Raw genomic sequence first — 24573 nt, 5'->3', positions numbered from 1 at the left:
GTAACTGTGTTGTTGTCTGTTCACACTGCTATGCTTTATCTTGGCCAGGTCACAATTGTAAATGAGAACTCGTTCTCAACTAGCCTACCTGGTTAAATAAATGTGAAATAAAAAATAAATAAATGTAATAGAAGTGACCTACTATTGGAGGCATTTTTGTTATTATGGAGAATTGAGAGACAAGGTGTAGTGCATTCGGGAGTGGGCCATATTACCTTTAAAAAGATATACAATTTATATTCGTGCTCCATTCGTGAAACCAAATATACGATTAGAGCCATTATGAAAGATGTATGGCAACAGAGGTAGGAATCAGAGCCCAAGGGCGGCATTTTTATGCCCTCCAAAGAAAGGTTGGTGGACTAAGATTCAAGGGTCAGATTAGGAAGGAAGAGGTAGTGTTTGCTCGGAAAATGTACATAGAATTTGTTATATCCTTATATCTGGTTGGCAAGCATGCAAATGGTTTGGGTATGGTTGATGAAACAATAAAGCATGTGTTGATGTATTGTTGTAAGTACCGGTATGAGGAAGAGAGGGAAAGATAGATGTGTAGGGATTTGGTGGATGAGGGAGGGTTTGAAGTTAGTAGGGCTCTTTTTTATTTTCTTTGTAGTACATGATTAGATAGTAGGTTTATCTTAATGTCTCTTTATTCATTTAGTCTAAACTGTGATTGACTACACACTCCAGTACAGTAGGTGGCGGAATTTATATCTAACGTTTGCGGACCGCCATAATATTATAGAAGAAGATTAAGTTTTCGTAATTTCCGGTGTTAGCAAAAATATTGTTGTTGTTTTTTTTGTTGTGCTGGTGGAACGACAGGCTGAGGTAAAAAGCCTGACTATGTCTTTATGTCAGTGACATAGAGGTGTTACATCAATAGGCATCTAACGATAAAGTAAACCGCAAGAAAGGTCAAAGGGGTCGGCAGAGTCCCATTCGGTGGTGCAACTAACGGAATAAATGTTAGTTAGCCACCCAGCTACAGTAACGTTGGCTAATAAGCAGAACATTAAGTATCTTTCAGAAGACTACTAATAGCTTGTTAGCTACGGACCCATCAACACCACCATCGTTTCAAATATATCGCCGTGTCTTCATTTTAGTACGATGGGAAACGCCGCTACAGCTAAGAAAGGCAACGAACAAGAGAGCGGTAAGTGATTATTGCTATCTTCCCAGAAAAGCTAGCTAACTAATGATGTTCGTTACTTCAAGAGCCAAGTTGATAAAGGATTGCAGGCTAACGTTAGGGGACGAACTGGCTTAGCTAACTAACGTAACAAACGTTAGTAACAGTGCGCTAACGTTAACGAGCTAACTAGCTAGCTACACTGACAGTTGGGTAGACGATGCGGCCGTCGTACTACCAGCGGTGCAACAGGGTGGGGGAGGGAGGGTATACTAATTCATTTGTGTTTGAGTAACGTTAGCTAGCTAAACATTTTGGAAAGTGTCAGACAGTAAATAACAATTTACATTTTTTATGTTGATATTCACATAGACACTGGCTGTCCAGTTACTGTAGTTAGCTAGCCAGCTACCTAATTTAGCAGCTACGTAAGTAAAGTAGTTAACGTTACTATAACGTGGTAACTTGAACCGTTGGCTAACGTTTCTCATTTCAGAAAACCGCTGACATTAAAGTGGAACTGGCAGCGTTTTAACTACTTTGCAGATATGAAACAGACAATCATCAGTTCATAATTTCAGTAAAAATATAACTTTCCCAGTTTATAATACAAAACCAACTTTGAAGTTTTAAAAATGTAAAACTCAACATTCATGATGTAAGTTACTGCTACACTAAGGCATGAGTCTAGTGGCAGAATAAATGGATGCAGTTCAATGCATGATAAATATTCACCTATACATTTTCAGGTTGTTAAAGTTTCAATGAGTCAATAGCATGGACAAAGGTAACTAAGGCAAGGAATGTCAATTAATCAAACTAGCAAGGGCAATGATCCCAAGTCAGTCATAACTAATATGCTAGTATGTATTTATGTAGCAAGCTAAAAACAGAGCCTAATGTTAGCTAGCTATCTAGCTGGCTGCTAGCGGGGCGTAATGTCATTGGAGGAGTGGATGACTGACTGACTTTTTCCCCCTTGTAGCGTTTTTCAGTAGCTACACAGCTAGAGATGCACGTGTCATTTTGTTAACTAGCAAGACATGTGAATAACTTTGCTCGCTAGCTATACTGGACGACTGTTGTCCAGTTAGCATATCGCTTGTGTTCGCAAAGTCACTCTGGCAAGCTATGTACTCCGATTTCAGAGCACTCTTGTCTGAAGGTGCCAGAGCGCAGAATAAGAGAACCTACCTTGCCATGGTTGTTTGATCTATAGGACTGTAAAGTTCCCAAATATAAGAGGACTCCCAGGGCGTTGACACATGTGACCGAATGCCTCGATTCGGTCTTATGTAGCAACACTAGAAATTGTTATAAAAGTAGAGACTCGGAGCTAGAAAATTGTTTATCATACATTGCATGCTTTGAAAGTTGATAAACTTGTAACCCCACTTTTGAGAAAATGGCCCTTCAATGTTTTGGTACACCAACTGGAGAGCTCTTCTTTGTCTACACTAGTGGTTCCCAAACTTGTTATAGTCCCGTGCTACTTCAAACATTCACCCTCCAGTTGCTTACCCCCTCTAGCACCAGGGTCAGCGCACTCTCAAATGTAGTTTTGTGCCGTCATTGTAAGCCTGCCACACACACACTATACAATATATTTATTTAACATAAGAATGAGTGAGTTTTTATCACAACCCGGCTCTTGGGAAGTGACAAAGAGCTCTTGTAGGACATGGGCACAAATAATAATAATAAATAATGTTGCTCTTTATTTAGCCATCTTACATATAAAACTTTATTTGTTCATAAAAAATTTTTGAATAACTCACCACAGGTTAATAAGAAGGGTATGATTGAAAGAATGCACATAACTCTGCTATGTTGTATTGGAGAGTCTCGGTCTTAATTAATTTTCCACACAGTCTGTGCCCGTATTTAGTTTTCATGCTAGTGAGGGCTGAGAATCCACTCTCCCATAGGTACGTGGTTGCAAAGGGCATCAGTGTCTTAATAGCGCGATTTGCCAAGGCAAGAAACTCTGAGCGCAGCCCTATTCTGATTAAATTCAATTTTCACAGAACCGCCTGTTGCAATTTCGATGAGGCTCCTTTGTTCAGAAATCGTTAAGTGGACTGAATCCAGTTGTTTGTGTCGTCCATTTCGGGAAATTACCTGCGTAATTGCGCACCCAGCTCACTCAGGTGCTTCGCTATATCACATTTGACATTGTCCATAAGCTTGAGTTCATTTGCACCAAGAAAATCATACAATGATGGAAAGACCTGTGTGTTGTCCTTGTTAATGCAGACAGAAAAGAGCTCCAACTTCTTAATCATAGCCTCAATTTTGTCCCGCACATTTAATATAGACGTGACGCGTCCCTGTAATCCTAGATTCAAATTATTCAGGCGAGAAAAAACATCACCCAGATAGGTCAGTCATGTGAGAAACTCGTAATGACGCAAGCGTTCAGACAAGTGATAATTATGGTCAGCAAAGAACTTTAAGCTTGTCTCTCAATTCAAAAAAACATGTCAATACTTTGCCCCTTGATAACCAGCGCACTTCTGTATGTTGTAAATACATTACATGGTCACTGCCCACACCATTGCATAGGCAGTAGGCAATTAAAGTCACAGTTATGAAAACTTAGGACATTAAAGAGGCCTTTCTACTGACTCTGAAAAGCACCAAAAGAAAGATGCCCAGGGTCCCTGCTCCTCTGCGTGAACGTGCCTTAGCCATGCTGCAAGGAGGCATGAGGACTGCAGATGTGGCCAGGGCAATAAATTGCAATGTCCGTACTGTGAGACGCCGAAGACAGCGCTACAGGGAGACAGGACGGACAGCTGATCGTCCTCACAGTGGCAGATCACGTGTAACAACACCTGCACAGGATCAGTACATCCGAACATCACACCTGCGGGACAGGTACAGGATAGCAACAACAACTGCCCGAGTTAAACCAGGAACTCACAATCTCTCCATCAGTACTCAGACTGTCTGCAATAGGCTGAGAGAGGCTGGACTGAGGGCTTGTAGGCCTGTTGTAAAGGCAGGTTCTCACCAGACATCACAGGCAACAACGTCGCCTATGGGCACAAACTAGAGGTCGACCGAATATGATTTTTTTAACGCCGATACCAATTATTAGAGGACCAGAGATGCTGATTATTCGGACGATTTAAAAAAAAATATTATTTGTAATAATGACAATTACAACAATGCTGAATGAACAATGAACACTTATTTTAACTTAATATAATATATCAATAAAATCTATTTAGTCTCAAATAAATAATGAAACATGTTCAATTTGGTTTACATAATGCAAAAACAAGTATAAGTGCAATATGTGCCATGTAAAAAAGCTAAGGTTTAAGTTCCTTGCTCAGAACGTGAGAAGATATGAAAGCTGGTGATTCCTTTTAACATGAGTCTTCAATATTCCCAGTTAAGAAGTTTTAGTTATTATAGGACTATTTCTCTCTTTACCATTTGTATTTCATATACCTTTGACTGTTGTATGTTCTAATAAGTACTTTAGTATTACCAGCCTAATCTCGGGAGTTGATAGGCTTGAAGTCATAAACAGCGCAATGCTTGAAGCATTGCGAAGAGCTGCTGGCAAATGCAGTAAAGTGCTGTTTGAATGAATGCTTACGAGCCCGCTGCTGCCTACCACTGCTCAGTCAGACTGCTCTATCAAATCATAGACTTAATTATAATATAATCTCACAGAAATACGAGCCTTAGGTCATTAATATGGTTAATTCCGGAATCTATCATTTCGAAAACAAAATGTTTATTCTTTCAGTGAAATACGGAACTGTTCCGTATTTTATCTAACGGGTGGCATCCATAAGTCTTATTATTGCTGTTAGATTGCACAACCTTCAATGTTATGTCATAATTACGTAAAATTCTGGCAAATTAGTTCGCAACGAGCCAGACGGCCCAAACTGCTGCATATACACTGACTCTGCGTGCAATGAACGCAAGAGAAGTGACACAATTTCCCTAGTTTAATATTGCCTGCTAACCTGAATTTCTTTTAACTAAATATGCAGGTTTAAAAAAATATATACTTCTGTGTATTGATTTTAAGAAAGGCATTGATGTTTATGGTTAGGTACATTTATGCAACGATTGTGGATTAGGAAGAAATAGTCTTCACACAGTTCGCAATGAGCCAGGCGGCCCAAACTGCTGCATATATCCTGACTCTGTTGCACAGAACTCAAGAGAAGTGACACAATTTCCCTAGTTAAAGAAATTCATGTTAGCAGGCAATATTAAGTAAATATGCAGGTTTAAAAATATATACTTGTGTATTTATTTTAAGAAAGGCATTGATGTTTATGGTTAGGTAATCATTGGTACAACGACAGTGCTTTTTTCGCTAATGCGCTTGTTAAATCACCCGTTTGGCGAAGTAGGCTATGATTCAATGATAAATTAACAGGCACCGCATCGATTATATGCAACGCAGGACTAGCTCGATAAACTAGTAATATCATCAACCATGTGTAGTTAACTAGTGATTATGTTAAGATTGTTTTTTTTATACGATATATTTAATGCTAGCCAGCACCTTACCGTGGCTCCTTGCTGACTCGCATAACAGGTTGTCAGCCTGCCACGCAGTCTCCTCGTGGAGTGCAATGTAATCGGCCTTGATCTGTGTCCAAAAATGCAGATTTACCGATTGTTATGAAATTTGAAATCGTCCCTAATTAATCGGTCGATCTTTGCACAAACCCGCACAAAATCTGTGGAATTTGTTCAGTTTATGTCTCATGTGTTGAATCTTATGTTCATACAAATATTTACACTTGTTAAGTTTGCTAAATATTAACGCAGTTGACAGTGAGCAGATATTTCTTTTTCTTTGCTGAGTTTATTTAGAAACCCATTTATCGCATTTTCAACTCTAGGCCTACTGGTGGTTTTGTCACTAAAAATGTTGAGTAGATATGTCAAATATTTCCACTCTGGCTCATGCATTCTAGCCAACAGCTCGCAGATACAGTGTGGGTATAGCCTCCTACATGAGATTTATTATGGACAAAAGAGCAAGATTATTTAGGTTTGTCAAACGGCAGCCAAGCACCAATCATGTCACCAGGGTAAGTTCATCCCCGGGCGCTTTCACCACCTTGTGAAGTTCATAATAATTTTTTTTTATCTGTAGCCTAATAAACGGCATGCTTTCCCATGATGTCGTGACTTTAAAAAAAATCCAGTATGTACGTTACTCTCATAAAAAGGTTAGATGGAAACCTGGTTAATGTCAATCCATTTTGGGGATGCTGGAATGTATTTTTTGGATTAATGTGCACATGCCTACAAGATACTTTTGAAGTAACCTAATCTGAGTAAAACATTGACTTGTGTTCATGCCACATATAACAGGTAATACATTTAAAAAGTTTAATTATACACATTTTGGCAATTTTGAAGCATTATGGTCTAGGTGCGCAAGGAAGAGCCACTGATTGGAGAGGAGGCAGAGCATGTGTTAAGCTTTCCTGAATAACTGGACCTGCCGGGAGCATATGTGGCCACATTCATTATAGGAGGACTTGTGAGAATGATGATCTGAAAGAGACGGCACATCTCAATATCAGAAGTAAAAATATAAAAAGTTACGAATTTGAAGTTAGTCTGAACATGAGAAAGTTGGTTTGGTCATCAAGGGAAAGGGTGGCTACTTCTGAAGAACCTCAAATATAAAATATATTTAGATTTTTAACACATTTGGTTACTACATGATTTCATGTGTTTTATTTCGTGGTTTTGATGTCTTCACTATTATTCCACAATGTACAAGATAGTAAAAATTAAGAAAAACCCTGGAAGGATTCGGTATGCCTAAACTTTTGACTGGTACTGTATATATATATTTTTTTTTTACAGGTACCAGATGTATTATTTGTCCATTCTACAATGTAATCTAATAAAAACAAGGTTATCAAGTTGTAGTGATGGGCCTGCAACAGACTATAAAACTCTGGAGAACCTTTATGCATTACCACTAGAGAGCAATATCACCTTTGTTAGAATAGCCTATATCATAGACCTAGATGTATTGTTTACAAAATATTAATCCTTCTTGAACACAGTGCATTGTTTTGCAATGCAATGTTTTTGTACGTTTTTTTTAAACTCACTTTTAAAAAGCATGAGTGCTGTTAATGTCTAGTATGAAAGTGAAAATAGTTTAGACAGTGGTCTAGAGTTCTGAAGTGGCTTTCTTTTACAAGAACTGAAGTACACTTGAACAGGAAGCCATGTTAGTGTGTGGTTAGTCAAGCATCGCAGTTTGCAATTCATCACAAACAGGAAGTGTATAATCACTCTGTATGGCCTCCAGTTGAAAAACGGTTTGGCTACCTTTTAGCTGTAAATTTGATCTAGTCGTTGGGAAGGGAAAAACGCCATTTCAATTCTAAATGGCCCAGGGAAAGGATCATTCCTTCCTAAAGCTGGACGACCTTGCCAGCCGATTCTTCAACAGGTATCGCAAAGGCAACCAAGAGCAAAAAGCCCTGGAGAGTGAGGGGCCTCATGTCTCAGAGTTCACCATCATTTGGGATAAGTTGAGTAAGTTACTGTGTGCTCTTCATGCTGTAGCTATCGAAATAGGCAGGTGTGACCAAGTGGGTCTAATTATTAGATGAGCTCAAACTTTTATTTGATAATTGCTGAAGTCAACGTTGGCAAAACCCTAACCAGTAAATATTACGTTTCTATTGAATACACCCCTGGTATCTTTATGGCTACATGGACACAGTAACACTTGACTTTTTGGTGCTTTTTCTAAATGAGTCTATACGCTTTAACTGAGCCTTGTGTTTCCTTCAAACTTGTCAGGGCTGATAATTAAACCAGAGCGAGACCAGACTGGTGCTTTAGGCTAAACTAAAAGGACACAGGGTCTGAAAAACCAAGAGATTCATCTTAAAACACACTAAAGTTTTAAGAGAAGCAAATGGTATGAAACCAGGAGTGACCTACTGAAACTTGTTTTCATAGGTTTTTTTTTCTTGTCATATGACAACCATGGAACTTGCTTGATTCCTCAATGTTACTAACTATAGAAGCGTTCGGTTGATCTTCACCATGGATCTAAAATTGCATGGAGAGTTAGGCTAGTTCTTACACAGAGTCAGTCCCATAAAACACTACCTAGTGCTACGTGCCCTGGAATCCAGTGCCCAAAGTCAGGAAGTTATTAGATAATGTATTGAATTCACCAGGAAGAAAACACACCAGTAACTAGGTCTATGCAGCTATTTGTTCTTCTTAAAACCTTATTTTTAACTTCGAAGATGCATCGTACACAAACTGCACTGTCATCAACAACGTGTAATGTATATTGTAAATGCGCAGCAACATTGTTGCAGTCAGTCTCTGTTGCCTCGTCTGAATGAGATCTCTCTGTCCTGTCATTTTCTTTGTGCCACTTCTTGGCCGGGGAGGGTGGATGGTTTGTATTCTATTCTGATTTTTATTTATTTTTTTATCACTTTTTTCTCCTTTTTCTAATGATCTGTCCTTAACAGTCCTATGTTACGTTCAATGTCAGTTAGAGGGGTCAGTGAGCTTTCGAACAGCTAGTGAGAGACGTAGTCTCCCTTACCAGTTAGGCCTACTATCATGTCAGATATGTGAGGCCCATGGAAATAGATGCCCCTATTATCGTGTAGTTACAGCAGTGAGCTACAACTCCTGCTACAGACAGACAGGAAGTTCTCCAGCAACCAACGACATGGCTTAGGCTGCATGCAGAAACCCTGTCAGCTCAACAGCTAGCTCAGTCTTAACGTTTTGCCTTTTAGAGACATAATTGAGATTTAGACATATCTGATATGTAGACATAGTTGGGCTCAAATCCAGTCAAGTTAGGGAATGAACTGAAGTTTCATTCATGTATTGAGAGTTGATTTTGTGAAGATTGTGGACTTTCAATTCATGAATTAAATCCATGTTTATTTATTAAACTGAGATTCCCCCCAACTCCAGTGGTTTCAGGCTAATCCATTTGAGTTAGGCTATTTGAAATTGCACAGTCTTATGTTGTCTTCTCCAATGTACTTTTGTTGTTACATCTAACCCACTTAAGTATCTAGCTAATGTTCTTGTTTTTACATAAACATTTCTTCCCTCTTTCTCCTCTTCATCATTTCCATCCATGTGGGTGAATGTTCCTGAAAAACCCTTGGTGAACTAGAGACTTTTGGTATGCGCATTCTCTTCCATAAGCTGTCCTAAGTCACAGAGAGAGCAGACAGCCAATAGCCTAGATATCATTCAACAAATAGGCTAGGACTACAACCTGGCTGCTGCTAAAACAGTAGAAATTGGGTGGCTTTTCTTCAATAGTAACATCATGACTAACTCATGGATTTAGCCAATTACTTTGTCATTCCTCGGTGACTATGGACTGCTCATGTCTGCTGTGGTTTCCGCAAAGCACTTTCTATGCCTGCACTGTAGTTAGTTTGCTGTGGCTTTTAAAACTTTTTCTGAATTTTAATTTAAAAAAATTCCCCCTTGAATAGTGTTAACCCTCTGAAAGGAATGCACTGTTGTTACTCTTTGAATTGGCTATCTGTAAAGCTAAATTGCTAGCTAATAAAGATGTTTTAAGTACAGTACCTCTACCTGGTACTTTACTTTGGCCTGACCTTACTAACGGTTTATGTAGTTAGTGTGATCCCCTGAACATGTTGACTGTTAGATACCCAGCAACTCTGATCTAAGTAGAAATGCAATAGGTCTATAGACCTGTCTAACCTGTGTTTATTCTGTGCTAATTGTCTTCTTTCTTCACCTTTCAGTGAAAGAGTTTTTAGCCAAAGCCAAAGAAGATTTTTTACGAAAATGGGAGTGCCCACCACAGGTAAGAGATCAATAACAAAATACTTATTTCCCATAGGTAACAAAATACTACACTGAACAAAAATATAAAACGCAATATGCAACTTCAAATATTTGATGGAGTTACAGTTCATATAAGGAAGTCAGTCAATTTAAATAAATAAATTAGGCCCTAATCTATGAATTTTTACACGACTGGGAATACAGATGTTTAGATGCCTTTAAAAAAAATATTTAAAAAATTAGGGGCGTTATCATAAAACCAGTCAGTATCAGGTGTGACCTCCATTTGCATCATGCAGCGCGACACATCTTCTTCACATAGAGTTGATATGGCTGTTGATTGTGGCCTGTGAAATGTTGTCCCACTCCGCTTCAATGGCTGTGTGAAGTTGCTGGATATTGGCAGGAACTGGAACACGTCGATCCAGAGCATCCCATAAGTTCTCAATGGGTAACATGTCTGGTGAGTATGCAGGCCATGGAAGAACTGGGACATTTTCAGCTTCCAGGAATTGTGTACAGATCCTTGCGACATGGAGTCGTGCATTATCATGCTGAAACATGAGGTGATGGCAGCGGATGAATGACACTACAATGGGTCTCAGGATCTCGTCACGGTATCTCTGTCATGGCAGCGGATGAATGACACTACAATGGGTCTCAGGATCTCGTCACGGTATCTCTGTCCATTCAAATTTACATCTATAAAATGCAATTGGGTTTGTTGTTGTATGCCCATACCATAACTTAACCGCCACCATGTGTCACTCTGTTCACAATGTTGACATCAGCAAACTGCTCTACCTCACAACGTCATACACACGATCTTCCATCTGCCCGGTACAGTTGAAACTGGGATTTAGCCGTAAAGGTACACTTCAAGCGTGCCAGTGGCTGTCTAAGGTGAGCTTTTGCCCACTGAAGTTGGTTGTGACGCCAAACTGCGGTCAGGTTAAGACCCTGGTAAGGACACAAAGGGCTTCCCTGAGAATGTTTCTAAATCAAAATAAGCCCGCCTCCCAGGATCCTCACAGCCTTCATTTTACCCAGCACTCTCTCCACCACTCCAATGGTTTCTTCATGATTGGGACTCTGCTCAGCTGCTCCTCATTAACAAACACTACTCCTACGAAATACAAAGGGTCATTCTCATCACTGTACACTACTTTGCTCTGTTTTCAATCAAAATCATCAAATGTATTTATATAGCTCATCAGCTGATATCTCAAAGTGCTGTACAGAAACCCAGTCTAAAACCCCAAACAGCAAGCAATGCAGGTGTAGAAGCACGGTGGCTAGGAAAAACTCAAAAGAAAGGCCAAAACCTAGGAAGAAACTTAGAGAAACCAGGCTATGAGTGGTGGCCAGTCCTCTTCTGGCTGTGCCGGGTGGCGATTATAACAGAACATGGCCAAGATGTTCAAATGTTCATAAATGACCAGCATGGTCAAATAATAATAATCACAGGCAGAACAGGCAGTTTTCCATTTTTTTGGACAATACTCCAATTCTGCTTGATTCTACCGCCATTGTATTCAGAATCCACTTCATCATCCGCTTCTGCCATCTTTCGTTCCCGGCCAGAGTAGAGTCTAAAATTCGCAAAGGCACATACTTTTGAGGAGATAGGGAAACGGTGCCCACGCCATGTCAATTTGCCATGCGGTGCATTCTGGGCGATTTTGCTACCAATGAGCGCACTCCATGGAGTGAAAAACATTAGCAAGAATCTCGTCAACAAGAAGTACAACATTACCAATATCTTCCGAAATGTGAGATAATCATCTTGCTATCTGTAGTATCGTATAGCTTTGGAATCGTGGCATTATTATCGTGGCTTTGGAATCGTCATTGAAAATAAGACTTTGGGCCTCCCGGGTGGCGCAGTGGTTAAAGGTGCTGTACTGCAGCGCCAGCTGTGCCATCAGTGACTCTGGGTTCGCGGCCAGGCTCTGTTGTAACCGGCCGGGACCGGGAGGTCCGTGGGGCGACGCACAATTGGCCTAGCGTCGCCCGGGTTAGGGAGGGGTTGGCCGGTACGGATGTCATCGCGCACCAGCTACTCCTGTGGCGGGCCGGGCGCTAACCAAGGTTGCCAGGTGCACGGTGTTTCCTCTGACACATTGGTGCGGCTGGCTTTCGGGTTGGATGCGCGCTGTGTTAAGAAGCAGTGCGGCTTGGTTGGGTTGTGTATCGGAGGACGCATGACTTTCAACCTTTGTCTCTCCCGAGCCATACGGGAGTTGTAGCGATGAGACAAGATAGTAGCTACTAAAAACAATTGGATACCACGAAATTGGGGAGAAAACGGGGTAAAAAATAAAATTTAAAAAATAAGACTTTGTTCTTAACTGACTTGCCTAGTTAAATAAAGGTAAAATAAAAAATAGGATCACCTCTTTTATTTTAAGATTTAATAATAAAAAAATAATAATACTAGTGATTTATTTCAGCTTCTATTTCTTTCATATCACATTGTGGTGGTTCAGAAGTTTACATACACTCAATTAGTATTTGGTAGCATTGTCTTTAAATTGTTTAACTTGGGTCAAATGTTTTTGGTAGCCTTCCACAAGCTTCCCACAATAAGTTGGGTGAATTTTGGCCCATTCCTCCTGACAGAGCTGGGTCAGGTTTGTAGGCCTCCTTGCTCGCTTATGCTTTTTGAGTTCTGCCCACAAATTTATTGTGGGATTGAGATCAGGGCTTTGTGATGGCCACTCCAATACCTTGGCTTTGTCCTTAAGCCATTTTGCCACAACTTTGGAAGTATGCTTGGGGTCATTGTCCATTTGGAAGACCAATTTGCGACCAAGTTGAGTTGTTGCTTCAATATATCCACATCCATTTTCCTCCCTCATGTTTCCATCTATTTTGTGAAGTGCATCAGTCCCTCCTGCAGCAAAGCACCCCCACAACATGATGCTGCAACGCCCGTGCTTCCCGGTTGGGGTGGTGTTCTTTGGCTTGCAAGCCTCTCCCTTTTTCCTCCAAACATAACGATGGTCATTATGGCCAAACAGTTCTATTTTTGTTTCATCAGAACAGAGGACATTTCTCCAAAAAGTATGATCTTTGTTCCCATGTGCAGTTGCAAACCGTAGTCTGGCTTTTCTATGGCGGTTTTGAGCAGTGGCTTCTTCCTTGCTGAGCTGCCTTTCATGTTATGTCGATATAGGACTCGTTTTACTGTGGATATAGATACTTTTGAACCTGTTTCCTCCAGCATTTTCACAAGGTCCTTTTGCTGCTGTTCTGGGATTGATTTGCGCTGTTCGCACCAAAGTACATTAATCTCTAGGAGACAGAACGCGTCTTCTTCCTGAGAGGTATGACGACTGTGTGGTCCCATGGTGTTTATACTTGCGTATTATTGTTTGTACAGATGAATGTGGTACCTTCAGGTGTTTGGAAATTGCTCCCAAGGATGAACCAGACTTGTGGAGGTCTACAATTATTTTTCGGAGGTCTTGGCTGATTTCTTTTGATTTTCCCATGATATCAAGCAAAGAGGCACTGAGTTTGAAGGTAGGCCTTGAAATACGTCCACAGCTACACCTCCAATTGACTCAAATTATGTCAATTAACCTATCAGAAGCTTCTAAAGCCATGACATAATTTTCTGGAATTTTCCAAGCTAAGACGCAGTCAACTTAGTGTATGTAAACTTCTGACCCACTGGATTTGTGGTACAGTGAATTATAAGTGAAATAATCTTGTCTGTTAACAATTGTTGGAAAAATTACTTGTCTTGCACAAAGTAGATGTCCTAACCGACTTGCCAAAACTATAGTTTGTTAACAAGAAATGTGTGGAGTGGTTGAAAAACAAATTTTAATGACTCCAACCTAAGTGTATATAAACTTCCGACTTCAACTGTATCTCTGGCAACTGTACCATGCAATGCACCCTGGACTAAAGAGGCAGACAAATAGGAAAAATGTGCTAGACCCCCCGTTAAATGACACATTTCTCAAGGTAGGAATATCGTAAAAATATGTTCAATGGCTCATTCGAGAGAAGAGATCCTCCAGAGTTATGACATCGGCCAGCATTCAAATCTGACATGTACGATAGACGTTTTCGCAATCTAAAAGTCGTATTCTTAACTTACAATGCTGTGAGAGCGACTTACTTACGGTGCTACGTAATACCGGCCGTATTTCTGCCTGCTCGAACACCAATAACTCACATAAACAGAAAATGACCCAGAGAATCGACATTCAAAATGGCTGAACCTTAACTTTACTGGTGTTTAAAAATTCAAAAATCTCTGGCCCTTGTACTCAGCTGTACCACCTAGTTAAAAAAATCCATGGAAGAACATCACTTCCTAGAGTAGCTCAAACTGCGCATGCAATGTTCCAAAAACTCTTTCATGAAACATGATGGCAACACGCTAAAAATACACTTCCTGATCTTCAAATGTGCCACTCTATTCTTTCTACAGTCTATGAGCAGCCTACAATGTGCCTTTTTAATTAAAGGCATATTACCCGTTCTTTGCGGAGATCGCATAGACAGTAAACGCTGCACAATTACCTTCATTAAAGTGTGCTGCCCTGTATTGAATTTCAACTTTAATGTCAGCTCACTGTTGTTTGCTGTCACATTTTAAGGATGTGTTTCCTCCTCAGAGCACAACTGGACTGGATGACTTTGACAGGCTGAAGACTCTGGGCACAGGCTCGTTCGGTAGAGTGATGTTGGTGAAACATAAAGGAACAGAACAGTTCTACGCCATGAAGATCCTGGACAAACAGAAAGTGGGTACCATGCATTAACATGCACTGGGTTGTGTTCATTAGGTTAGATAACGGAAAAAGAAAATGAGCGTTCCTTATTGGGTAAGTCCAGGTAGTCCTTCCCTGTTTGTTTGCTTTCTTCCGTTTAGTGCCTAATGAACATGACCCTGTTTTGTTTTGAATGAAGTTGAACAAAATCTAGGCCGGTTAAATCACCCAGCACAGTAAAGTTGGCTGGTGTCAGAGAAAGCCTGGCTTTATCTAGCATGGGTTTACACTAGTTCAAAAGGAAATGGAGATACATCTTCTCAGGTGCTGTGAGGCTTGGTTAACCACAAAATACATCTTGTATTTTTTTGCTTGACATTTTTAAAGTTAAACTTAATGAGACACAGTATGAGAGATCCTGTACCTTGTTATAGCACTGGTATATTTTTTTGGTTAACTTGATCTTACATCAAGGCACATGATGGTCAGAACTAAACGGTTTTCACTGTTTCAGTTAAAATTAATGTGTTTACCTTTTTAATGTGTTTGCTAGGCCCAGTGAGAGCAGGGGAAAAAAGTTGAACATCTGAATTAAAAATGTAAACCAGTCATTGAGGCAACAATATTTTGTTAGCTACAAAGTAAGCTCTCCCTTTTTTCAGCTGCCTGCTTTGGGTCTGTTAACTTGAAGGATATTTTATGAAATGTCAGTCCCATGCAGGTTTCAAACGGTGACTGACGTGCCTTTTGAACCTATGACCTCTTGACAGTTTGGCTTTAAACCTACACTGTGGTATTTTCCCCACATAATGCTGTATTCTAAAGCTGTTAAAGATTAGCAATTGGACTGTCCTATTGATATTTAATTGCCCTGATCATCGTAAATGGTGCTGCCTTGTGGTGACTAGATCGCATTGGCTGCCACCAAATGTAGTAGGGATGTTCCCTTGATATTGTCTCTTACATTATTATTTTGCTGTGTATCAAATGAATTTATGTGGAAAGGCAAACACTGTTCTCTTTATTCTCGTGTGTAGATTTGTAAGCATCACACGTTCCCACTACTAGCATTCTGATAACAAATATGCTACATAGGTCCAGTTTATTTATTTTATTTTACCAGGTAAGTTGACTGAGAACACATTCTCATTTACAGCAACGACCTGGGGAATAGTTACAGGGGAGAGGAGGTGGATGAATGAGCCAATTGTAAGTTGCATGTAAAAAAATAAATAAAAATAAAAAATAGACTAAAGTACTACAAATGTTGCCTATTGCCCAGGCACTCATTCCTTGATCTCCAAAGTTAGCCACCACCATAAATTCTTCTTTGGGATGTGGTACGCTCACATGCATTAGATTTATCAGATGACTGGTGACTTTTCTCTGTACTATTGTGCTCCTCTCCTCATCGTTATGCCTCCTCTCTCATTGTTCTCACAGGTGGTGAAGCTGAAGCAGATAGAACACACGCTAAACGAAAAGAGAATACTGCAGGCGGTGTCCTTCCCCTTTCTCGTGAGACTAGAGTATTCCTTCAAGGTATGTCAGCAGCAGTAGGATGTCCTAAAATGTGCACCATACAATTGGTGAAAAAGATGAGCAGTGTTATCCTGCTAATAGAGCTTGGATGATAAACCAAAAATGGCCTTCCTTGGTACCCCAGTCATTTTCTGTGATTTTGCTACACAATGTTACTGTAAATATGGGGTCTCAAAGAGAACCTGCAGATACCCGGCCCTCCGTGGAGTGATTTGGACACGTGCTGTAGATTGTTCTAAAACCGTTATTTGGTTGACAGTAATAGCCTATGCATTATGTTGGCTCCTGTATTTTTTGGGGGTACTTTTTACCCCTTTTTCTCCCAAATTTCATGACATCCAATTCGTAGTTAGTCTTGTCCCATCGCTGCAACTCCTGTACGGGGTAGGCGAAGGTCGAGAGCCATTCTTCCTCTGAAACATGACCCTGCCAAGCCGCACTGCTTCTTAACACACTGCTCACTTAACCCGGATGCCAGCCGCACCAATGTGTCGGAGGAAACGCTGTACAACTGGCGACCAAGACAGCTCGCAGGCGCCTGGCCTGCCACATGGAGTCGCTAGAGCACAATGTGACAAGGAAATCCTGGCCGGCCAAACCCTCTCCTAACCCGGACGATGCTGGACCAATTGTGCTCCGCCTCATGGGTCTCCCAGTCATGGCCAGCTGTGACACAGCTTGGGATCGAACCCGGGAGAGTATGTTGATTCCTGCTATAAAAGTATCTGCTTGTCCCTGTTTTCCTGTCGGCTGCTGTGTTAGCGAGCCTCTCTAACTCCCCACTGTGCGCCTGGAGGAGGGAGAGATGCATTCTGAGAAACACAAGCATATGACCGTTGTTCAAAATGCAATTGCGGGAAAATTACAGTTTTCAAAGCAACTGCTGTTACATTTAGAGAGGAGAGTCACAGCTTTCTGTGAGTATATTTTATTTCTCACCTCTTAATATTGAATTCATGGCACCACTTCACAACTGGAGTAAGTTGTAGAATGGTTTGGTTTTGATGTGGCTGCGGAGCGCACCATTTGCAGTGGATAGGCCTATATCAAGTAGCCTAAGCCTAGCGCTATAATTTTTTTGTACGATAGATGAATCAATTAGCCTACATGGCTATATAGCAACAATATCATGTTTAGAGTTAGCAGTCTAGCTAAGTGTTTTGAGTTCCCACTTCCTCAGATGGTGAATAATATAGCCTATAAGCCAATATTCACAAAGCGCCCAAATTAATCTGATAATAATGGATTCTATTTTAACCAGTTGCACAATCATGTTTTCCCTGGAAATGTTAGATGAAAGGGCTTACTTTTTAATCATAGGCTACCATCTCACCTGTCTTACTTGACACTGGAAAATTAAATTATAGCCCTGATGTGAATTTAAAATAACTGTCTATTGAAATCAATGCATATATTGTTGTATTTATTGTTATCCAGCAAAATAGTTACATTGATCATAATATTACTTTTTGTCCATAACGCAACTCCCCCCAAAATAATTTATCGTAAAAAAGTTGGTGACCAACTTTATTTTTTAATTTTTTTTTCAGAGTGGGGTTTACAGGTCAAAAAACAATCAAATAAATGCATACAAAGATAACCCTGACCCACCTCCCAAAAGAAAGCATTCCTCCCATCCCACCCAGCAACAGAGGTTGCTTATCTGCTGCAGTAACGTCTTTCCTTTGTGAACGGCTGTGTTAATTATTTATAGAAATATCTAATTCCAATATCTATTGTAATTTATCGTTCTACTTGCAAATATGTTGGAATAGTCCTTGTAGATTTTGACAAAAAAATATCGTATCAATTTCAACCCAAGGTAAGTGTGTGTGTTCTAACTTTGTTTGAACCATAGGATAACTCCAACCTCTACATGGTGATGGAGTACGTTCCAGGAGGTGAAATGTTCTCGCATCTGAGACGCATCGGGAGGTTCAGGTGAATTGAAAAAAGTTTTGACACCATGTTCATAGCCTGGTGTGTCTGTATACTTGAGATACAAAATAATGGGCACAATTTATGAATTATAAGGTATTGTGCTCTGTTGTCTTTGGTTTCATTTTTTTTCACCCATTTGACATCACGTCAACTTACATTTTCCTTCTTCTGTCTTCAGTGAACATCACGCACGATTTTATGCAGCTCAGATAGTACTCACTTTTGAGTACCTCCACTCGCTAGACCTTATCTACAGAGACCTGAAGCCTGAAAACCTTCTCATTGATCACCAAGGGTACATCCAGGTACAGATGCAGCGATATCCAAACCAAAGCATATCCACATTTGTTGACTATGAACTCTCATCTAAGACTTCTGTCTTGAGATTGTGAGTAGCAAATAATGAGAGGTTAGACATCACATTACTGTTGATAGTCCATGCAAATTTGCCCTATGCAAATGTGGACTGCTATTATTACATGGTTCCAATGCCCTTGTTGGTCCGTTTCAGGTCACAGACTTTGGCTTTGCCAAAAGAGTAAAAGGCAGGACCTGGACATTGTGTGGAACTCCTGAGTACCTGGCTCCAGAGATCATCCTCAGCAAGGTGGGCCATCGTGTCCAATATAGCGTGCTGTACATAGTGTGTTTGACTGTTTGCAACCTACCTGTAGATATGAATTAGTTGTTTGCACAGTATGTGCAAAGAAAGTCGCTGAAGATTGTTTTCTCTGCTGTACTCTGCTAGGGCTACAACAAAGCTGTGGACTGGTGGGCACTGGGAGTCCTGATCTACGAGATGGCTGCCGGGTACCCTCCGTTCTTCGCTGATCAGCCAATCCAGATCTACGAGAAGATCGTGTCTGGCAAGGTATGCAGGAATTGATGTTATGTGTAGTCTGGACTGACATGTTATCGGACACCATGCGTTCTTGAATGTTATGCAAAACTATTGCATACGTATTAGTGTCCTATAAAACTTTCTTCACAGGGGTGATTTGCCTATATATTTTGCAGCGGCCCCTACTGTCAAAAATGACAGAGCTATTAGCCTATATGGTGTCCCTTGATGTTCTGGTTATTTGCCAACATTGCTGTGCGTGTTTCTATCGTCCCAGTTACTTTTATCCATATTTTAACAATGAGCTCCACAGTTAAAGCCCAACTCCTCTCCTGTGTTCCAGGTACGATTCCCCTCCCATTTCAGCTCAGACTTGAAAGACCTGCTGAGGAACCTGCTCCAGGTGGACCTGACGAAGCGCTACGGCAACCTGAAGAATGGGGTGAATGATATCAAGAACCACAAGTGGTTTGCCACAACGGACTGGATCGCAATCTACGAGAGGAAGGTATGTCCCGATTGTTAGTTTTAAGTGTGAAATAATCCCGGTTAGTTTGGAACAGTAAAAACAACAGGTAACACATTATGTATCCCCAGAAAGATTGACATTCCAGGTGTAATTAAATATGAGCTTTACCGTCGTAAAAACACTGCCAGATATAACACATTTTCACTATAAAGGCCTTGCACGGCTTGTAGGCAAGGATGTTGGGAGTTCAGTGCTTTCCCCTCTAACCCTCATCGCCACATAAACAATGTGTAGCTGTTGTGATTGTATTGTGGTCTTTAGAGCCACTCACACACTTGTGCTGTTGCCTTTCAGGTGGAAGCTCCCTTCATACCAAAGTGCAGAGGACCAGGAGACACAAGCAACTTTGACGACTACGAAGAGGAGGATGTCCGTGTGTCCGACACAGAAAAGTGTGCAAAGGAGTTTTCCGAATTCTAGCAAGGGGAGGCAGGCGTTCCATAAGGTCTCACATGTATTGGGATTTTTGCAGTCTGTTGAGGGTGGAGCTGAGACATGACGCATTCAAAACAATTGCCTAGTTCCTTCATTCCACAAGGTTGAATGAGGTCCTTCTTGCCATGATCCTCCTCGCGTGCAGTTAGCACTAAACGTATACACAGGCACATTATGCAGACACCCCTCGTGCTGCGACACAAAAATACTAGGTAGACCACGTTTTTTGTCTTTTGTTTCCTGTTTTGTTTTTAAAACATTTGTTGCTTTATATAATCCTTCCCTCCATTTTAAACCAAGTGATTATTTGCAAAGAAAGACAAAAACCAATGAAATGCCCATTTTACAGTGGCACAAAGAGTTAAGTAGGTGGTATTACACATTTTAGGGATTTTTAAGTTGCTCCTAGTTCTAGTTCTTGCTAGTGACTCTTGCCAGTTCTTGTGTGTTAGGCCTACACGTCAGTGTTTGTTTTAGGTTTAATTCAACTTTCTTGGCCCAGTCTATAATCCTAAACATTTTGCTGTCCTTAAGAAGTAGACTGTGTCTTTCTGCATAATATAAAGATACAGTATCTTTTTACAAAGAAATGTCAGAAAAGGAAAATACTCAATACAATACTACAGTCACATGGACATGCAGTCCTTGATGAGGGGTACAGTAGTAGCAAAGCAAACCTAATTACAAAGCAAAAACCTGTGATATGTTTCATTTATCATTTGTAGCAATGTTTTACTTGTCAGGTCATGGGGCATTTTATTTAAAAAAAAATTTAACCTCCGAGTAGGTATTGTATTCAAATTAAGATGAAGTGAGATGATATATTTTAAGGTACAACAACCCCAAGAGGGGTAGGAAACTTATGGGCTTTAACTACACTGAACAAAAATATAAACGAAACCATGCAACAATTTCAAAGATTTTACTAAGTTACAGTTCATATAAGGAAATCTGTCAATTGAAATAAATTCATTAGGCTCTAATCTATTGATTGCACATGACTGGGAATACAGATATGCATCTGTTGGTCACAGATACCTTAAAAAAAAAATTGTGTGGATCCGAAAACCAGTCTGGTGTATCTGGTGTGACCACCATTTGCCTCATGCAGTGCAACGGACGCATCTCCTTTGCATAGAGTTGATCAGGCTGTTGGTTGTGGCCTGTGGAATTTGTCCCACTCCTCAATGGCTGTGCAAAGTTGATGGATATTGGCAGGAACTGGAACATGCTCTCCTACACATCGATCCAGTGCATCCCAAACATGCTCAATGAGTGACATGTCTGGTGAGTATGCAGGCCATGAAAGAACTGGGATATTTCAAGCTTCCAGGAATTGTGTACAGATCCTTGTGACATGGGGTCGTGCATTATCATGCGGAAACATGAGGTGATGGCGGCAGATGAATGGCACAATAATGGATCTTGTCATGATATCTCTGCATTCAAATTGCCATCGATAAATGTAATTGTGTTTGTTGTTCGTAGCTTATGCCTTCCCATACATAACCCCACCACCAGCAAACCACTCGCCCACACGACACCATACCTGGATTTAGCTGTGAAGGTCTCTGACGATCCCTCATGTGAAGAAGCCGGATGTGGAGGTCCTGGGCTGGTGTGGTCTGCGGGTGTGAGGCCGGTTGGACGCACTGCCAACTTCTATAAAACGACGTTGGAGGCAGCTTATGATAGGGAAATTATTATTAAATTCTCTAGCAACAACTGATGGACATTCCTGCAGTCAGTATGCTAATTGCACTCTCCCTCAACTTGAGACATCTGTGGCATTGTGTTGTGTGACACGAGTGGCCAATTATTGTCCCCTGCACAAGGTGCACCTTTGTAATGATCATGCTGTTTAATTGGTTTCTTGATATGCCACACCTGTCAGGTGGATGGATTATCTTGGCAAAGGAGAAATGCTCACTAAAAGGGATGTAAACAAATTTCTGCACAAAATTTGAAATACTTTTTGTGCGTATGGAAAACTTCTGGGAACTTTTATTTCAGCACATGAAACATGTGACAAACACTTTACATGTTGCGTTTATCTTTTTGTTCAGTATAGATTTACTGTATACCATGGGTTCTCAAAGTGGGGAACTGCAGGGGGCCCGTAACCAGATTTTATACACATATACAGTACCAGTCAAAAGTTTGTAGACACCTCATTCAAGGATTTTTCTTTATAATTACTATATTCTTCATCGTAGAATAACAGTGAAGACCTCAACTATGGAATCATGTACAGTAGTGTTAAACAAGTATATTTTATATTTGAGGTTCTTCAAAGTAGCCACCCTTTGCTTTGATGACAGCTTTGCACACTATTGGCATTCTCGCAACCAGCTTCATGAGGAATGTTTTTCCAACAGTCTTGAAGGAGTTCCCATATATGCTGGGCTGCTTTTCCTTCACTCTGCAGTCCAACTCATCCCAAACCATCTCAATTGTGTTGATGTCAGGTGATTGTGGAGGCGAGGTCATCTGATGCTGCACTCCATCACTCTCCTTCTTGGTCAAATAGCCCTTACACAGCCTGTAGGCATGTTGGGTGATTGTCCTGTTGAAAAACAAATGATAGTCCCACTAAGCGCAAATCAGATGGGATGGCTTATGGCAAAATGCTGTGGTAGCTATGCTGGTTAATTTTGCCTTGAATTATAAATAAAACCGAGTCGTCAGCAAAGCACCATCACACCACCTCCATGCTTCACGGAGGGAACCACACATGCGGAGATCATCCATTCAACATCTCTGTGTCTCACAAGAATTTTAACATTTGGACTCATCAGACCAAATGACAGATTTCCACCGGTCTAATGTTCATTGCTTGTGATTCTTGGCTCAAGCAAGTCTTTTCTTCCTATTGGTATCCTTTAGTAGTGGTTTCTTTGCAGCAATTTGACCATGAAGGCCTGATTTCATGCAGTCTCCTTTGAACAGTTGATGTTGTGTTTGCAGCCCAAATAAATGCTTCACAATTCAACAATCTGAGGTGCAGTTAACTCTAATGAACTTATCCTCTGCAGTCGAGTTAACTCTGGGTCTTCCTTTCCTGTGGCGGTCCTCATGAGCCAATTTAATCATAGCACTTGATAAAACTCAGTTTTTGAAAAGTTCTGCATTGACTTACTTTCATGTCTTACAGTAATGGACTGTTGTTTCTCTTTGCTTATTTGAGCTGTTCTTGTACTTGGTCTTTTACCAAATATGGCTATCTTCTGTATACCACCCCTACCTTATCACAACTGATAGGATCAAACACATTAATAACAAATTAACTTTTAACAAGGCACACCTGTTAATGGAAATCCATTCCAGCTGACGACCTCATGAAGCTGGTGGAGAAAATGGCTAGATTGTGCAAAGCTGTCAAGGCAAAGGGTGACTACTTTGAATCATCTCAAATATATTTTGATTGAACATTTCTTGGTTACATGATTCCATGTGTGTTATTTTATAGTTTGTGATGTCTTCACTTATTTTACAATGTAGAAAATAGCAAAAATAAGAGAAACCCTGGATGAGTAAGTGTCCAAACTTTTGACTGGTAGTGTGTGGATATATATATATATATATCCACACACAGTGCATTTGGAAAGTATTCAAATCCCATGACTTTTTCCACATTTTGTTACGTTACAGCCTTATTCTAAAATGTATTCAATTGTTTTTCCCTCATCAATCTACACACAATACCCCATAATGACAAAGCAAAAACAGGTTGACATTTGTGCAAATTTATTAAATTTAAAAAACTATCACATTTACAGAATTATTCCGACCCTTTACTTAGTACTTTGTTGAATCACCTTTGGCAGCAATTAAATCCTTGAGTCGTCTTGGGTGTGACGCCACAAGCTTGGGACACCTGTATTTGGGGAGGGGTAGTGTTGCTGCACAGCTACTTTCAAGTCTCTCCAGATAAGTTTGATCGGTTTCAAATCCAGGCTCAGCCTGGGCCACTCAAGGACATTCAGAAGCTTGTCCCAAAGCCACTCCTGTGTTGTCCTGGCTGTGTGCTTAGGGTCGTAGTCCTGTTGGAAGGTGAACCTTCGCCCCAGTCTGAGGTCCTGAGTGCTCCGGAGCTAGTTTTCATCAAGGATCAATGTACTTTGCTCCTTTCATCTTTCCCTCGATCCTGACTAGTCTCTTCAGTCCCTGCCGCTGAAAAACATCCCCACAGTATGATGCTGCCACCTCTGTGCTTCACCATAGGAATGGTGCCAGGCTTCCTCCAGACGTGATGCTTGGCATTCAGGCCAAGGAGTTCCATCTTGGTTTCATCAGACCAGAGAATCTTGTTTCTCATGGTCTGAATCCTGTAGGTGGGTTTTGGCAAACTCCAAGCTGGCTGTCGTGAGGAGTGGCTTCCGTCTGGCCACTCTAACATAAAAGCCAGATTGGTTTAGTGCTTCAGAAATGGTTGCCCTTCTGGAAGGTTCTCCCATCCCCACAGAGGATCTCTGGAGCTCAGAGTGACCTTCGGGATCTTGGTCACCTCCCTGACCAAGGCCCGTCTCCCCCGATTGCTCAGTTTGGCCTGGCTGCCAGCTCTAGGAAAATTCTT

The 24573-nt window shown here is 40.8% G+C and overlaps 1 protein-coding gene across 4 annotated transcripts; it reads left to right on the top strand.

Moving 5' to 3' along the window:
* Positions 1-771: 771 nt before the first annotated feature.
* Positions 772-20697, top strand: prkacba (protein kinase, cAMP-dependent, catalytic, beta a). 4 transcript variants are annotated; one of them, XM_021599952.2, is made up of 11 exons: positions 772-1162; positions 9324-9332; positions 9934-9995; positions 14614-14742; positions 16153-16251; positions 18110-18192; positions 18371-18497; positions 18704-18799; positions 18941-19063; positions 19377-19541; positions 19857-20697. In XM_021599952.2, the coding sequence occupies exons 1-11, from the start codon at positions 1117-1119 to the stop codon at positions 19980-19982; spliced, it is 1065 nt and encodes a 354-aa protein (XP_021455627.1). In that variant the 5' UTR covers positions 772-1116; the 3' UTR covers positions 19983-20697. The 4 variants fall into 4 exon arrangements, with proteins under 4 accessions (XP_021455627.1, XP_021455628.1, XP_021455625.1 ...); XM_021599950.2 differs by lacking the exon at positions 772-1162 and adding an exon at positions 7423-7693; XM_021599953.2 differs by lacking the exon at positions 9324-9332.
* The last annotated feature ends 3876 nt before the right edge of the window (positions 20698-24573 follow it).

This window comes from Oncorhynchus mykiss, chromosome 4, assembly GCF_013265735.2.
Source record: "Oncorhynchus mykiss isolate Arlee chromosome 4, USDA_OmykA_1.1, whole genome shotgun sequence".
NCBI lineage: Eukaryota > Metazoa > Chordata > Actinopteri > Salmoniformes > Salmonidae > Oncorhynchus > Oncorhynchus mykiss.
Note: the sequence above shows the minus strand (reverse complement) of the source record. Positions and strands in the feature narration are given on the sequence as shown.